Source organism: Bos taurus, chromosome 18 (genome assembly GCF_002263795.3).
Source record: "Bos taurus isolate L1 Dominette 01449 registration number 42190680 breed Hereford chromosome 18, ARS-UCD2.0, whole genome shotgun sequence".
In the NCBI taxonomy this organism is placed as follows: domain Eukaryota; kingdom Metazoa; phylum Chordata; class Mammalia; order Artiodactyla; family Bovidae; genus Bos; species Bos taurus.
Window position 1 is genome coordinate 59,208,799 of NC_037345.1, and position 16,816 is coordinate 59,225,614.

Below are 16,816 nucleotides of genomic sequence, written 5' to 3' on the forward strand. Positions count from 1 at the left end.
AAGTCTACCCTGCTCCCACTAGAAAGTTTCAGCAGTTAACATTCTCATAACATTTTAGCATATGGCTATATCTGTCTCAATATCCAAGCCAAACTTTGGGTTGGTTCCATCCTGTTCCAGTGGGTGACTGCAAAGTAACAAGAACCAATATGTTGGGAACTGAATGTAAGAAATTTCCAGCTTATCAAACAAAAAAATTCCCATCATATAGTGTGAATTCTATATTATTTCCGCGGCTTTCCCGGTGGCACAGTGGTAAGGAATCCACCTGCCAGTGCATGAGACATGGGATACATCCCTGGATGGGGAAATTCCCACATGCTGTGGAGTTACTGACTCTGTGAGCCACAACTATTCGGCCAATGATAAACAAATAATCAAAAAAAGAAAAGAAAAAAAAAACTTTCAGAACGCTCCAAGCTCAAAAAGACCTATCATTTTAACCTCATTTCCAAAGTTTTTTATTTCCTAATTTTTGCCCGTTTATTATTCCTATTTTCACTTCATGTAAATTAGGCACATGCTATTAGTTTCAACTAGGCACAAAAGCACCCCACTCTAGTACTCTTGCCTGGAAAATCCCATGGATGGAGGAGCCTGGTGGACCGCAGTCCATGGGGTCGCTAAGAGTCGGACAAGACTCAGAGACTTCACTTTCACTTTTCACTTTCCTGCATTGGAGAAGGAAATGGCAACCCACTCCAATGTTCTTTCCTGGAGAATCCCAGGGATGGGGGGAGCCTCGTGGGCTGCCGTCTATGGGGTCGCACAGAGTCGGACACGACTGAAGCAACTTAGCAGCAGCAGCAGCAGGCACAAAAGAGGACATGGGGAAATATAACTGCTCCACTATGGACAGTATGGAGAGAATAACTCAAGTGCAAATTATTAGTATATAGTCCCAAAATTGTCTATTCTTTGATTTCATCATGAAAAGAAATTCTTCTACCTTCTTTCAACCTTGAGAGCCTTTGGTACATTGCTAGTTTCTGTTATGAAGAACTGAGCATAAAGCTGTGTTGTAGAAAGAAGCATGATCCATTCAGAGTTATGGAACAAATGATACAAATTTATTACAGCACAAGACTTATGATACATTCTGAATAAAGAAGAGGCACAATGTAAATGGTAGCAATTAATTTGAAGCAGATACACACACATACTTTTCTGGTTCTTTTGACTAAATTTTCTTCAAGAAAACTGCTCTCTTCAATGTCAAAGAATAAGTTTCCATTAATCATTCATATACAACAGGAATTCCCAGTTCATTTATATACAACAGCAATTCCCAGTTAAGGGAGAAAACGACCAGCATTTCCCTGGTATAACTTCTCCTACATAGTCAGTCCCCAATAACCTGTCAACTCTCCTCCCAAGAAAAGCCCAAGTCCTAGAATGTCTAGCCTGCTCTTTTCATGGTCAGATGGTACAGCATTCAGTCCTATAACCCAAGGTGGCCTATCTATGGAAGGGCACCCTGAACATTTTAAGAATGATGTCTTAGCTTTTTATATGATTCTCTGTCCCTCACTGATTCTAATTCACACACCATTGAATTTCATATTTTAGTGGCCCTGTTTACCCATGAAAAATGGATATGAATGAACCACAGCTAAGGAAGTCTGCCCCTTCATCTTATTCATTTCTTTGCAGAGACCATCATGAAAATCCCAAAGAAAGCTATAAAAGCTTTCAAACCTTGCAGAAATGTCATAAAAAATAATGTCACCTTCTCAAGAAAACTCAAGTAATTAAATACACACTGAAGATAATGGGTCATTTCCACACATGTTTTTAAGTTTGAACATACTTAACATAATTATTCTGTAGTAATATAGTAGGTTAATTGTTGGAAAACTAAGGACTTATTTATTCCTAAAATGAATTATCTCTTATGTGATCTGTTGTAAGAACTGTCCAAAATTTTACCAAATTCATTACAGCTGTACGGATTCTCCCTGATATGAATTTTGGGGGGAATCTTGAGGAAATACGGTTTTCTTCAATGTGTTTCCAAATTTGGTGTATCTGTACAGTTTCTGACCTGCACGAATCACTTCATTATGTCCAAGGTGAATATTTGATATAAAAAACTACACAATATTCATTACCTGTGCAAGCTTGCTCTCCATATAAATCCTCTCACATTCCACAGTTTTGATCTTTGGGTTAAAGCTTCAGTGTGCACATTTTGTGTGGTTTCTCTGAAAGACATATATTCTGAAGTCTAGTGCACTCAGAACCCTAGAGAAAGCCCTTGCCCATCCATTTCCAAGACTCCTCTTCACTATGGACTCTTACCTAATACTTCAATCCAAGGTTAAACTTTTCCCACTCCCATTGCATTTGTAAAGCACTGCTCCAGTTATGTTCCCCAACTTAGACATTTGAGTAAAATCCTTTTCATAAATAACTGTATTTGTGTGATTTAATTCCAGAATACATATTCTCAGATACCTAAAGAGTGAGAGGCAATTTCGAAAACTATCATAGTCATTGCATTTCTAAGTATAAAGTGTTCAGTAAACCCTGAGTTTGAAGGAGTACCTAGAGGCCTTGCCACATTCTGTACACTGGAAAGTTCTCTCTAGGATGGATTATCTGATGGTCGGTGAGATGTGAGCCCCGAGTAAAGGTTCTACACACTCTTGTCACTTGTAAGCTTTCTATCCAGAATGACTTCTTTACTGAATCCTAACTTCAGATTGTCTAAAAACCCTGATGCACTCATTTCATTCATATAGCTTCACAGGGAATCTTCTCAAGAAGCCGAAGGTGTAAACACCTGAAAAGCCTGGCCACATTGATTGCATTTGGATGGTCTCTCCAGTATGGATCACCTGATGTCTTTTCAGGCCTGAATGCCACCTGAAGGATTTGCCACCCTCGTACACTTGTAAGGTCTCTCTATATTATGAATAATCTGATGATGGGAATGATCAGCCTGTTACTGAAGCTCTGGCCACACACATTATATGACCCCCTCCACTCTAAACTGGAGGGATTGACTGCACTTTAAATGTATGGCTTCTCACCAGGATCAATTTTGTAAAAACCAAATGGCTTCCAAAATACTTAACACATGCACTACGCAGGTAAGAATTCAGTTCTAATTAATTATGTGATGGTTAGTTACAAAGAATCAAAGCTTTGCCACACCTAGCACATTTCATTTGACTTTTCTGAATGTCAAAAAGTTGATATACTTTACTGCATTTACTACACTTTTAAGTTTTCATTGATGTATGGATTCTCAGACAATCTGCAAAGTCATTTCTTGTGACTGATGGGTTTGTCATATAAATTACATTTATGTGGTTTCTCTCCTCTAGGAACAGCCTAACAGTCTAAGGTGGAGCAAGCACTAGAAGCTTTGCCACATTCATTTCATTTGTATGCTTTCTATACAGTATGAATTCTGTTGAATTATAATGCCTGAACTCAAGATTAAAGGTGTTGCCACACTCATTACATTTTCACTAAATGTTTCTCACAATGTTCCATTTGTAATATTTTTCTCCACTAAGAATTATCTGGTGATTTTTAATACGGTCATTTCAAATATACCACTGGCTGCATACATCACATTTCTATGCTTTCTCTCCTACATGAACTGCACAGCTGTGAGTTAAAGCTGACTGTTCACTAAAATGTTTGTCATAATTGTTAAATTTCTAAGGTTTCTCCCCAGTATGAATTCTACAATGAACTGCAAGGACCGCATTTAGATTAAAGGACTTGCCACTGAGATCTCATTTTTATGGTTTCTCTCCAGTATGACTTCTTCAATGAACTGCAAGGTTTCCACTATGACTAACAGCCTTGCAACACATATCACATTTACATGGTTTCTCTCCAGTATGAATTCTCTGATGAATTCCAAGTTTTGCAGTTTGATGAAATGTCTTGTCATATACATCACACTTAGATGATTTCTCTCCAATATGAGTTCTCTGATGAACTGCAAAGTAAGAGCTGGAACCGAAGACTCTTCCACAAAATTACATTTCTATGCTTTCTCTCTGATATGAACTGCCTGATGGCGAGTTAAGGATGATGGTGCACTAAAACGTTTGTCACAATTGTTACATTTGTAAGGTTTCTCTCCAGTATGAATTCTTCCATGAACTGCACGGCTTGAAGTTTGACTGAAGGCCTTTCCACACACACATTTATACAGTTTCTCCCCAGTATGATAACTCTGATGAACTGCAAGTTTTGCAGTCTGATTAAAGCCCTTGCCACATAGAACACATTTGTATGGTTTCTCTTCAGTATGAATTTCCCGATGAAGTGGAAGGTTTCCATTTATCCTAAAGGCCTTGCCACATACATCACATTGATATGGTTTGTCTCTAGTGTGAACCCTCTGATGAATGGCAAGTTTTGTGCTTCGACTATAACCACGGCCAAATACATCACATTTATATGATTTATCTCCAGTATGAAGAATCTGATGAAGTGCATGGCTTGCTTTCCAACTAAAGAGAGAGACAGAAAAGGCCTTTCCACACACATTACATTTATATGGTCTCTCTCCAGTATGAGTTCTCTGATGAACTGCAAAGTAATGCCTGGAACTGAAGACTGCCACATAAAGTCATTTACATGCTTTCTCTCCTGTATGAACTGCCTGATGTTTAGTAAAGGATGGCCATGTACTGAAACTTTTGTCACAATCATTACATTTGTAAGGTTTCTGCCCAGTATGAACTCTCCAATGAATTCCAACATATCCCTTTTGAGTAAAGCCACAGCCACATACATCATATTTATAAGGCTTCTCTCCAGTATGAATTCTTCAATGAACTGAAAGGCTTGCATTTACACTAAAGGCCTTGCCACACACATCATATTTATATGGCTTCTCTCCAGTATGAATTTTCTAATGAACTGCAAGGCCTGTATTTACACTAAATGCCTTTCCACACACATAATATTTATATGGCTTCTCTCCAGTATGAACTCCCTGATGAATTCCAAGTTGTGACTTTCGAATATAGCCATGACAACATACTTCACATTTATATGGTTTCTCTCCAGCATGAAGGGTCTGATGAACTGTATGGCTTGATTTTCAACTAAAGGCCTTGACACACACATCACATTTATATGGCTTCTCACTAATGTAAATTTTCTGAAAGACTTAAATTTACACTAAATGCCTTGCCACATATATCACATGTACATGACTTCTCTCCAGTATGAACTCCCTGATGTATTTCAAATTGTGACTTTTGAGTATAGCCACGGCCACATACTTCACATTTATATGGCTTCTCTCCAGTATGAAGGGTCTGATGAACTGTATGGCTTGATTTTCGAGTAAAGGCCTTACCACACACATCATATTTATATGGCTTCTCCCAGCATGAATTTTCTGATAAACTGCAAGGCTTGCATTTACACTAAATGCCTTGCCACATATATCACATGTACATGGCTTCTCTCTAGTAAGAACTCCCTGATGAATTTCAAGTCGTTCCTTTCGAGTATAGCCATGGCCACATACTTCACATTTATATGGTTTCTCTCCAGTTTGAAGGGTCTGATGAACTGTATGGCTTGCTTTTCGACTAAAGGCCTTTCCAAACACATCACGTTTATATGGTTTCTCTCCAGTGTGAATTATCCGATGATTCTGAAGGTGTGTATTCTGTTTAAAGCAGTGGCCACATACATCACATTTATATGGTCTCTCTCCAGTATGAACTCTGTGATGAACTTGAAGAGATGTATTTCGTTTAAAGCAGCAGCCACATATATCACACTTATATGGTTTTTCTCCTGTATGATTTCTCCGATGAACTGCATGGGTTGCATTGTCATTAAAGGCCTTGTCACATACGTCACCTTTATATGGTTTCCTTCCTGTATGGATTCTTTCATGTCTAGAGAGTTTTGAGTCCTGAAGAAATGTTAGGTCACACTCATTAGGGTTTTTCTTGTGTGCTTCCTGGTCTGGTGCCAGTTCTGAGAGATGTGTGACAGCACTCTCATGTTTCTGAGAAACACTTCTGCAGACACTACGAGTTCTGAGGTGGCAAACCTGAGGTGCTACTGTTGATATTCGTCACAACGTGACTACATTTAAAAATTGTTCCTTCAGATTGAACTATCTGCAATTCATCTTGAAAGCTTGATTTGCCTTTCAACAGGCTTATTTCCTGTATCATTTCTACTCTGCTGATCTCTTCCATCAGTGAGATTTTTGTTACAGGATATAGACATTCCTTTGTCATTTCTTTCATTATCTGCCCACAGACTCTCAAAATCACGCATAGCTTCCTGTATCATCCCAAGGAAGTCATCTTTGATTTCATGGCTTTCAGCTCTTCCAAACATCACTTTTTGAGTAATTTCTCTTTTTGCACTGTTTCCTTTTGCTTGTAATTTCTTCACCATATGTATTTGAGACTTATCTACAAGATACAAAGAACCACAGGTATCCTACTAATTACAATTCATAAATAAATTATTTTATGTTGAATATATGATATCATTCCAAAACTCATACCTATCCTGAACAGAATCATGAACATTCCCAAAGATGATCTTAGGAACATAAGGAACACTAAAGGCATTGATCTCCATTCATTTCCAAGGCAAATCATTCAATATCGTTGTTATCCAAGTCTATGCCCCAACCATTAATAACAAAGAAGCTGAAGTTGAAAGGTTCTATGAAGACCTACAAGACCTTTGAGAACTAACACCAAAAATAAATTTCTCTTGCATCATAGGGGACTGGAATGCAAAAGTAGGAAGTAAAGAGATACCTGGAGTAACAGGCAAATTTGGACTTGGGAGTACAAAATGAAGCAGGGCAAAGGCTAACAAGAGTTTTGCCAAGAGAACGCACTGGTCATAGCAAACATCCAGTTCCAACAACACAAGAGAATACTCTACACATGGACATCACCAGATGGTCAATATTAAAGTCAGATAGATTATATCCTTTGCAGCCGAGGATGGAGAAGCTCTATATAGTAATCAGCAAAAACAAGACCAGGAGCTGACTGTGGCTCACATCATGAACTCCTTATTGCCAAATGCAGACTGAAATTGAAGAAAGTAGGGAAAACCACTAGATCATTCAGGTATGACCCAAACCAAATCCCTTACAATTATAAAGTGAAGGTGACAAACAGATTCAAGAGATTAGATCCCATAGAGTGCCTGAAGAACTATGGACTGAGGTTCGTGGCACTGTACAGGAGGCAGTTATCAAGACCAGCCCCAATTTTCACAGAATATTAAAATGAACAGACTACTTTTCCGATAAAGGTCTGTGTGGTCAAAGCTATGATTTTTCCAGTAGTCAAGTACAGATGTGAACTTTGGACCATAAAGAAAGCTGAGTGCCGAAGAATTTATGTTTTTAAACTGTGGTGTTGGAGAAGACTCTTGAGATTCCCTTGGACAGTAAAATCAAACCAGTCCATCCTAAAGGCAATCAGTCCTGAATATCCATTGGAAGGACTGATGCTGAAGCTGAAGCTCCAATAGTCTGGCCACCTAACACAAAGAGATGATTCACTGGAACAGACCCTCACGCTGGGAAAGAATGAAGGTGAGAGAAAGGGAGGACAGAGGATGAGATGGTTGGATGGTATCACCAACTCGATGAACACGACTTTAAACAAGCTCCGGGAGTTGATGATGGACAGGCTAGAGCCCATGCTTCACAACAAAAGAAGCCACTGCAGTGAGAAGCCATGTGCTCCCTCACCTCAAACTGAGAAAAGAACACAGAACAATAAAAACCCAGTACAGCAAAAAGAAAAGACCCTGCCTTTGGGTTTTTGGGTGATATAGCACCACTGGAAGATGGTATACATTTCACATGTTAAAGAATGTAGGAGGAAGTTGGGGAGAAGGAAAATCCAAACACTAAACATCTGTTTTCCCACAGAACTTCCCATTTGGAGTTTCCCAAACACTATGAATGGTGTGGCTTCCTCTCTCTCCTTGTGAGATCTGACCTCTGATCATGCTGTTGATACCTTACAACTCATCTGGTTTCCAGACATTTGCACCTCATTCTCCACAATCCAGAGATCTTCCTCTGCTACCAAAATGGAGGTAAGATTCAGATCAGAAACAGAAATTCTTGCTCAGAAGAAATGCCATGTACTGTGGCTTCTTCCAAAATCCAACCTCTCCTTTTAAAATAAATGTATTTACTTTAAAAACTTTTGTTTATTCATTTATTTATATTGGTTATGGTGAGTGTTCATTGCTGCTTGAGCTTTTTTCAAGGTTTGGCAAGTGGGGGTTACTCTCCAGTTACAGTGCTCCACTTCTCATTTGCTGTGGCTTCTCTTGGTTGCATGAGCTTTGGAAATTGTCCCCTGTGGGCTCAGTAGTTGTAGCTTCTGGTCTCTAGAGTGCTGGTTCAGTAGCTGTGGCATACCAGCTTAACTGCTCTGTGACATGTGGGATCTTCCCAGAGAAGGGATTGAACCCATGTCTCCTGAATTGGCAGGGGTAGAATCCCAGCTCTGTTATTAGCCAAGAAATGAGGACATTATAGACAGAGAGAAAAACTCTTCACAAATTAATTCACTATCAGTCTTATAATATACAGGAATATGCAGACAATCCCTGCATGGGGAAGGTCCCCGTGGACGGGGCCAGGGCAACCCACTCCAGTATTCTTGCCGGGAGAATTCCACGAACAAACAGCCTGGAGGGGTACGGTCCATTGGGTTCCGAAGAGTCAGATATGACCACAGTGACAGACCACGCACACATGAAGATATCGAATTTCTTTCCAAGAACTACTGAACCAAGAACACAGGGGAAGGAAAAGGAAATTGGGTATTTCAAAGTTTGAAATCAGCTTAACAAATGCTCAAGCTGTGGAAAAACTCCTTGTGTATCACACAGTGGGCAGAGCACCTGAAGAAATGACAAGCTTATACTCCTGATGCCAATCACGAAGCTTTTTCACCTCTGAATCTACAAGGCTGTGAACTCAGTCAAGCAAAACAGGGGCTCCCAAGAGACACAGAGGGAAAATGCAGAGATACCCCAAACCAGATTCCAACTTCACAGGGAAGTGATCCTTACCCACAGACAGCAGGTTATTCCTGTAGGTCTCCTCCATCACATCCCAGTACAAGGCCCTTTGAGCAGGGTCCAGGCATTCCCACTCTTCTGGAGTGAACTTGATGTCCACATCCTCGACAGTTAACTCTGTCTGAAATGAAAGTACATTTCACTAATAGACGCTGAGGAGGGTTCTTATTTTCACACAAAAGGAGAAGAAGTGAGAGGAGTAAGGATCAATTCAGTGGAAGTAATATTCTGATAGATCTATTAAAAGCTACTTGGAACACACTATTGGTCTCTAATTTCCTATTTTTTCCTAAGACTATGATATACTCCAATCGACATGAACTTGTCATTTGTGTGGACAATACATGAAAAACATACAAATAAAATTCAACAATGAGTTGCCCCTGTAGAAGTGTTACATTTTACACATTGAGTGACATTTATTATCTAGCTGAGTTACAACAAGAACGGTATCTTTAGAGATGACAAAGTCAACAGTGGCTTTAAAAGAACAGGAGATCATACACTGTGAAGATGATGACACTGTCACACTGACCATAGGGGTTTCAACACATCCTACACACTAAACATTATTCTAAACACTTTACACATATGAACTTGTCATCAACATAACACCACGTTAGAGAAAGATCTGTGTCCAACTTATGGGGAGAAAACTCTGTCACTGTAAGAAACCGCTCATCAACAAGTTAAGAAATGAGGCAACAGCCCTTGAGGTCAGGTGGTTAAGCCTGACAAAGAATAAAAAGCTAAGTAACGGAGCAGGAAAGTGCATCCACAGAGAGTTCCCTGAGAATACCTTAAACAAGTAAAAGAAAACTGAAATGCAATGGATCAGTATAAATAGTCACTGTTTAGGGTCACCCTCTCCCCCTGAACCCACAACATGTCAATAATCTTACTACTATTTCCATCAATCATGTGATGAGGTAGAAAAAACTTAAGGTCATGGAATATACTTAAGATACAAGTGCAACTGCTACAAAGCATAAAACATATTTTAGACATGATGCTCTGTAATAAAACCATGGAGTTACATATCCATGCACTCATGCATGCACATGTAAACACACAATTGGCTGACAAAAGGAAGACCTGTCTTTATAGTTTTTTCTTTCATTCAATCAAAATTTATTGAGCAACAACTCTGTGCCCCAAACTTGGAATACAGCAGTGAACATGATGGAGCTTATAATCTACCAGCCAGTCAGCCAATTACAACCGTAATTTTAACAGTACTATTGTAATAAGTGCTCTGAAACTGGCCTGGTGCTAAAGGAAGATTTAACAGAAAGTCTTGACCTACATCGAGAAGTCAGACAAGGTCTCCGTGAGGAAGAAACACTTAGGATTGGCAAGATGGCAAATAGAAAAGTGAGGCAGGCAGAGAGAACAGCCTGTGTGCTGACTCTGAGGCAGGAAGATATTTAGTGAACAGAAAGTCAGCCAGTGTGACAGCAATGTAGGGAATAAGGAGAGGTGATGCCAGGTAGATGCCACCTGATTTCTGAAAGGTTCTGCAAGGTCTATAGATTTAGGACTTTATTCCAAAAGCTACTGGAAGCCACTGAAGAATCTGCAGGAGGAAAGTTAGATGGTTAGATTTGTTTTTAAGAGCTCACTTGGTTGAGTGTGGAGGTTGCTGTTCAGTCACTCTGTCATATCAAAGTCTTTGCAACGCCATGGACTGTAGCCTGCCAGTCTCCTCTGTCCACAGGATTTCCCAAGCAAGAATACTGGAGTGGGTGGCCATTCCCATCTCCAGTTGCCTTTTGACATATTCTGGGATGACACTCCCATTTACATTTTAATCATGTATATTTCAGCATCTCTGGGACATTAAAACTGAATCAATTGTACTTCATTAAGTATGTCAACATCCTATTTCTTCCCTAAAGCTTATTTATTTTGGTTATGCTGGGTCTTCGTTGCTGTGAGCGGGTTTTCTCCAGTTGAGGCTGCAGTGCATGGGCTTCTCACTGCAGTGCCTTCTCTTGTTTTGGAGCACAGGCTCTAGTGTGTGCGGGCTCAGGAGTGATGGTCCTGGGCTCTAGAGCACAGGCTCAGTAGTTGAGTCGCATGGGCTTAGCTGCTTTGAGGGATCTTCTTGGACCTGGGGTGGAACTGTGCACCCTACATTGGCAGGCACATTCTTCTCCACTGGACTAGGAATCCTTCTCAACATTATTTTATACTAATTCAAAATAATAAAAAGTAGTATAAGCATAAAGTAACATACAAAAGACTCCAACTACAATCTTTATAACATACCTATATTTAAAAATAATATGAGGGCTTCCTTGGTAGCAAAGTGGTAAAGAATCCATTGGCCAGTACAAGAGACAACAGCGTTGATTCTGCTCCGGTACAATCCCATATGCCAAGGGGTAACTAGGCCCATAAGCCTCAATTCCTGAGCCAGGCTCTGGAGTCCAGAAGGTAGAACTACTGAAGCCAGCCTGCTCTAGAGCCTGTGCTGCAAGATGAGATAAGCCACCACAATGCCCGTTCACTGCAACTAGAGAGTGGCCACCACACAGAACTACATTAAAGCCACTGCAGCAATGAAGAGCCAGTAAAAGAAATAAATATATTTAAAAAACAGTAATACGATTTAATCCTTAATGTTAGGTATCCAGTTATTAACAAAAGCCAAAGTTTATCTTTTTATTCCATGAACAAAATATTGCATTGAGATTAGGAAAGTTGGGAAATTTCCTGGAGGTCAAGTGGTTAAGTACTCATATTCTATTGCAGGGTTTCAGGTTCAATTCCTACTCAGGGAACTAAGACTCCACTAGCTGCATCATGTGGCCAGGAAAAAAAAAATGTTGATTTCATAGTTTCAGTTAGATGGTATAATGAAACATACCCTAGCCCCAAAGTCTCGTTCTGAATTTTCCATTCCATTACCAAATCCTTAAGATTTTCAAGGAGGCTCAATTACTTTTAAATGTACTACACAAAGTCAGAACTGATTTCCCCTTAGTGGTCTCTATCCGTATTTTACAACGTACTGTGCATGTTAATACTGGACGTCCACCTGCAGCTTCCTTACCCTGGTTGACAGAGAGCAGACAGCACATCCAGATGGGCCCTAGCAATCCTTGCTGCCCCACAGCACTGAGACCCCGTCTCCAACCCGTGCGTGAGAAGCCCTGCCCAGGACGGTGCCCAGGGGAACGTCCTCACAAGGGCCAGGTCACCGGATCATGTGGAGATGGGATCTAAGTGAGGATGACAGACTCTGAGGGAAGGTCTCTGGTGAGTGTGCATGTAAAGGTGTGAGACAGAATACTCCAGAGTCAGACAAGATTAGCGAGTCCAAAGATGTGTATTTCACGAAGGACAGACTGAGAATCCACTGAGAATATGACCTTACTTGAGAAAGAGCCATTCCTGACTCCTGCTTTTTCCTCTCCCTCCTCTTCTGGGCATCCTCAGGCAACAGGAGTCTTCAGAGGCGTATCAAGAAAGTGGAAAACATGCTGTTTAATGCTTAGAATCAACATAGCCCCTTCCTGTGTCCCAACCACACACAAGGAAAACCTCACCATGTGGAACAGTCATCTATGCCCACTGTCTCAGGAGGGACTCAGGACAGTCAACTCCAGCACAGAGTCCAACACGGGCACTTTCCCACACTTTCCCTGGCATCACATTCCCCTCCTGGTGAGGCCTCATGTACACAGCAGCAGGGGGCACCTCAGCTGACCCGACACCCTTTTCACTGCCTCTTCTCCGGGCATGGCTGAACAAGACGGCTAAAGAGCAGAGACTACTGGGCATGGGCATCGCAACAGAAACGCACCCAAGCTGTAAATTCAAGAACACTGAGCATTCAGAATGGAGACCAAGAACCCAGTTCTCTTGGGGAAACCTGTCAGCTGCTGCGGACTTTATGCAGTTGAGAGATGGTTGGCAAAGAAGTCACAAGAGAGAGGTCCCATCTCACTGGCTCCTCTTCTCCGTGCTCACAGCTAACTGGCAGATACTTCAGGTCATCAAGCGGGTGTGCGGTTGTTGGATGAGGAGGTGTCTCCTTCATATACACTTAACTTCCAAACCCTCTGGCCACTCTAAATAAAGTAAACTCAGCATCCCCTGCTCTGAGCACATGAGCACATGAACTGCTGGAAGGTGGAGCTGCTGTCCAAGATGGCAACTGGTACCTGGATGGACAGAGCTTAGAAGACCTGGGGGCTGCAGTGAGCAGTGACATAGGAGACTAAAACATGGGGATACCTCAAGATACTAGATCTATCAGGCTTTTCAGGATTCCTCACATGTTTTTGTTTTTGAGTAATTAAGTGACTACATGGGGTAAGGATCAATTAGACTTGAAACGTCCAGAACAGATACAGGAACCATCATCACCTACCCTGTCCCCTCTAACTCCCCTGAGAATTCTTCAGCCCAACCCACAGTCCCAGGCCTCATCCCCAGAGTAAGATGCTGCAAGCATCCAGGGAGGAAGAACAACACAGGGCATCCTTCAAGAAGGGAAAAGAGGAAAGATTCCAAATAATTAAAGGAGAAGGGCATCTCTGATGAAGGTGATTAATATCAGATCAGATCAGATCAGATCAGTCGCTCAGTCGTGTCCAACTCTTTGCGACCTCATGAATCGCAGCACGCCAGGCCTCCCTGTCCATCACCAACTCCCGGAGTTCACACAAACTCACGTCCATCGAGTCAGTCATGCCATCCAGCCATCTCACCCTCTGTCGCCCCCTTCTCCTCTGGATGCTTTTGAACTGTGGTGTTGGAGAAGACTCTTGAGAGTCCCTTGGACTGCAAGGAGATCCAACCAGTGCATTCTGAAGGAGATCAGCCCTGGGATTTCTTCGGAAGGAACGATGCTAAAGCTGAAACTCCAGTACTTTGGCCACCTCATGCGAAGAGTTGACTCACTGGAAAAAGACTGTGATGCTGGGAGGGATTGGGGGCAGGAGGAGAAGGGGGCGACAGAGGATGAGATTGCTGGATGGCATCGCTGACTCGATGGACATGAGTCTGAGTGAACTCCGGGAGTTGGTGATAGACAGGGAGGCCTGGCGTGCTGCAATTCATGGGGTCGCAAAGAGTTGGACGCGACTGAGCGACTGATCTGATCTGATCTGATGCTCCTTGGAAGAAAAGTTATGACCAATCTAGACAGCATATTAAAAAGCAGACATTATTTGCCAACAAAGAACCATCTGGTCAAAGGTATGGTTTTTCCAGTAGTCATGTATGGATGTGAGAGTTGAACTATTAAGAAAGCTGAGAGCCAAAGAATTAATGCTTTTGAACTGTGGTGTTGGAGAAGACTCTTGAGAGCCCTTTGAACTGCACGAAGATCCAACCAGTCCATCCTAAAGGAGATCAGTCCTGTGTGTTCATTGGAAAGACTGATGTTGAAGCTGAAACTCCAATACTTTGGCCACCTGATGCGTAGAACTGACTCACTGGAAAGGACCCTGATGCTGGGAAAGATTCAAGGCTGGAGGAAAAGAGGATGACAGAGGATGAGATGGTTGGATGGCATCGCCGACTCAATGGACATGAGTTTGACAAGCTCCAGGAGTTGGTGATGGACAGGGAAGCCCAGCATGCTGCAGTCCACGGGGTCACAAAGAGTCGGACATGACTGAGCGACTGAATTGAACTGAACAGCTTGGAAGTCTACCATGATTCAACTATAAAGGTTCAGCAGTTAACAAACATTCTCATAAGAGTTCAATGTATGGCTTCATTTGTCTCAAAATCCAAACCAAACTTTGGGTTGGTTACATTTTGTTCTTTTGGTGACTGCAAAGTAACAAGAACCAACATGTTGGGGACTGAATATATGAAAATTCTAGTTTATCAAACAAAAAAAATTCCCATCATATAGTGTGGATTCTAAACTATTTCTGGGTCTTCCCTGGTGCTCAGTGGTAAGGAATCTACCTGCCAAGGAGGAGACATGGGACAGACCCCTGGTCTGGGAAATTCTTACATGCTTTGAAGATATCCTGTGAGCCACAACTATACGACCAATAATAAATGAACAAGAAAAAATAACTTATTTCAGAATGCTCCCAGCTCAAAAAGAGCTATCACTTTTAACCTTATTTCCAAAGTTTTTTATTTCCTAATTTTTGCACATTTATTATTCCTATATTCACTTCATGTAAATTAGGCACATGCTATTAGTTTCATTTTGGCACAAGAGGACATTGGGAAATATAACTACTGTTCCATTATGGAATGTGGAGAGAATAACTCAAGTGCAAAGTATTAGTATATAATCCCAAATTTGTCTATTGTTTGATGTCATCATGAAAAGAAATTCTTCTATAATCTTTATACCTGGAGATCCTTTGGTGCATTCCTAGTTTCTGTTATGAAGTACTGAGGTGGCAAAAAACTGTGTTGTTGGAAGAAACATGATCCATTCACGGTTATGGGAAAAATGATACAAATTTTATTAGATCACAAGACTTAGGATACATTCTGAAGAAAAGAGGAACAATATAAATGGCAGCAATCGATGATGAAACAGATACACACACATACTTCTCTGGTTCTTTTGATTCCATTTTTCTTCAATTTCCAAGAATAAGTTTCCATTAATCATTTATATGCAACGGTAATTGCCAGTTAAGGAAGAAAATGACCAGGATTTCCCTGCTATAATTTCTCCCACGTAATCAGTCTTCAGTAACTTGTCAATTCCCCTCCCATGAAAAGCCCAAGTCCCTTAATGTCCAGGTTGCTCTTTGCATAGGCTGATGGTACATCATTCAGTCCTATAATCATGGTGGCCTGTGTACAGAAGGGCATCCTGAACATAATGAGCATGCTGAGTCATGTCATGGCTTTACATGGTTTTCTGTCCCTGGCTGATCCTAATTCACACAGCATTGAATTTGATATTTTAGTGTCCCTGTTTACCCATTAAGGATGGATATTAATGACCACACCTAATGAATTCTGCCCCTTCATCTTACTGATATCTTTGTAGAAGCCATCATGAAAGTCCCCAACAAACCTATAAAAGTTTTCAAACTTTGTGGAAATGTCATAAAAAATAATGTCGCCTTCTCAAGAAAACTCAAGTAATTAAATACACACTGAAGATTAGGGGTCATTACCACAGGTGATGAAGTTGCAACACACTTATTATTCTGCCATAATTAGGTAAATTGTTGGAAAACTAAAGATTTATTAATCCTAAAATGAATCTTCTCATGTGATCTGTTGTAAGAATGTCCCAAAATTTTATGAGTCATTACAATTCTAAGGATTCTCCCCACGCCCCGAGAGAGGGGCCCGTGCCTTGGAAAGCGTCGCGGTTCCGGCGGCGTCCGGTGAGCTCTCGCTGGCCCTTGAAAATCCGGGGGAGAGGGTGTAAATCTCGCGCCGGGCCGTACCCATATCCGCAGCAGGTCTCCAAGGTGAACAGCCTCTGGCATGTTGGAACAATGTAGGTAAGGGAAGTCGGCAAGCCGGATCCGTAACTTCGGGATAAGGATTGGCTCTAAGGGCTGGGTCGGTCGGGCTGGGGCGCGAAGCGGGGCTGGGCGCGCGCCGCGGCTGGACGAGGCGCCGCCGCCCCCCCCACGCCCGGGGCCGCCCCCGCGGGGCCCTTCCCCCGCGCCACCCCGCGCCGCTCCCTCCCGCCCCGCCCCCCGCTCTCCTCCCGCCCCCCCGCCTCCCCCTCTCCGCGGGGGGCGGGGTGGGGGGGCGGCGGGACCGGGGGGGT

General features: G+C 41.9%; 1 protein-coding gene across 1 annotated transcript in view; it reads right to left on the reverse strand.

The window, feature by feature from the left end:
- Positions 1 to 16,232: 16,232 nt before the first annotated feature.
- Positions 16,233 to 16,816, reverse strand: part of LOC112442408 (translation initiation factor IF-2) — a gene marked incomplete at its 5' end in the record, with an annotated part of 1,077 nt that continues 493 nt past the window's right edge. The window contains one exon of the mRNA XM_024979469.2: positions 16,233 to 16,816. This exon is cut by the window's right edge and continues 493 nt beyond it. Coding sequence (XP_024835237.2) covers positions 16,248 to 16,816 — 569 coding nt within the window.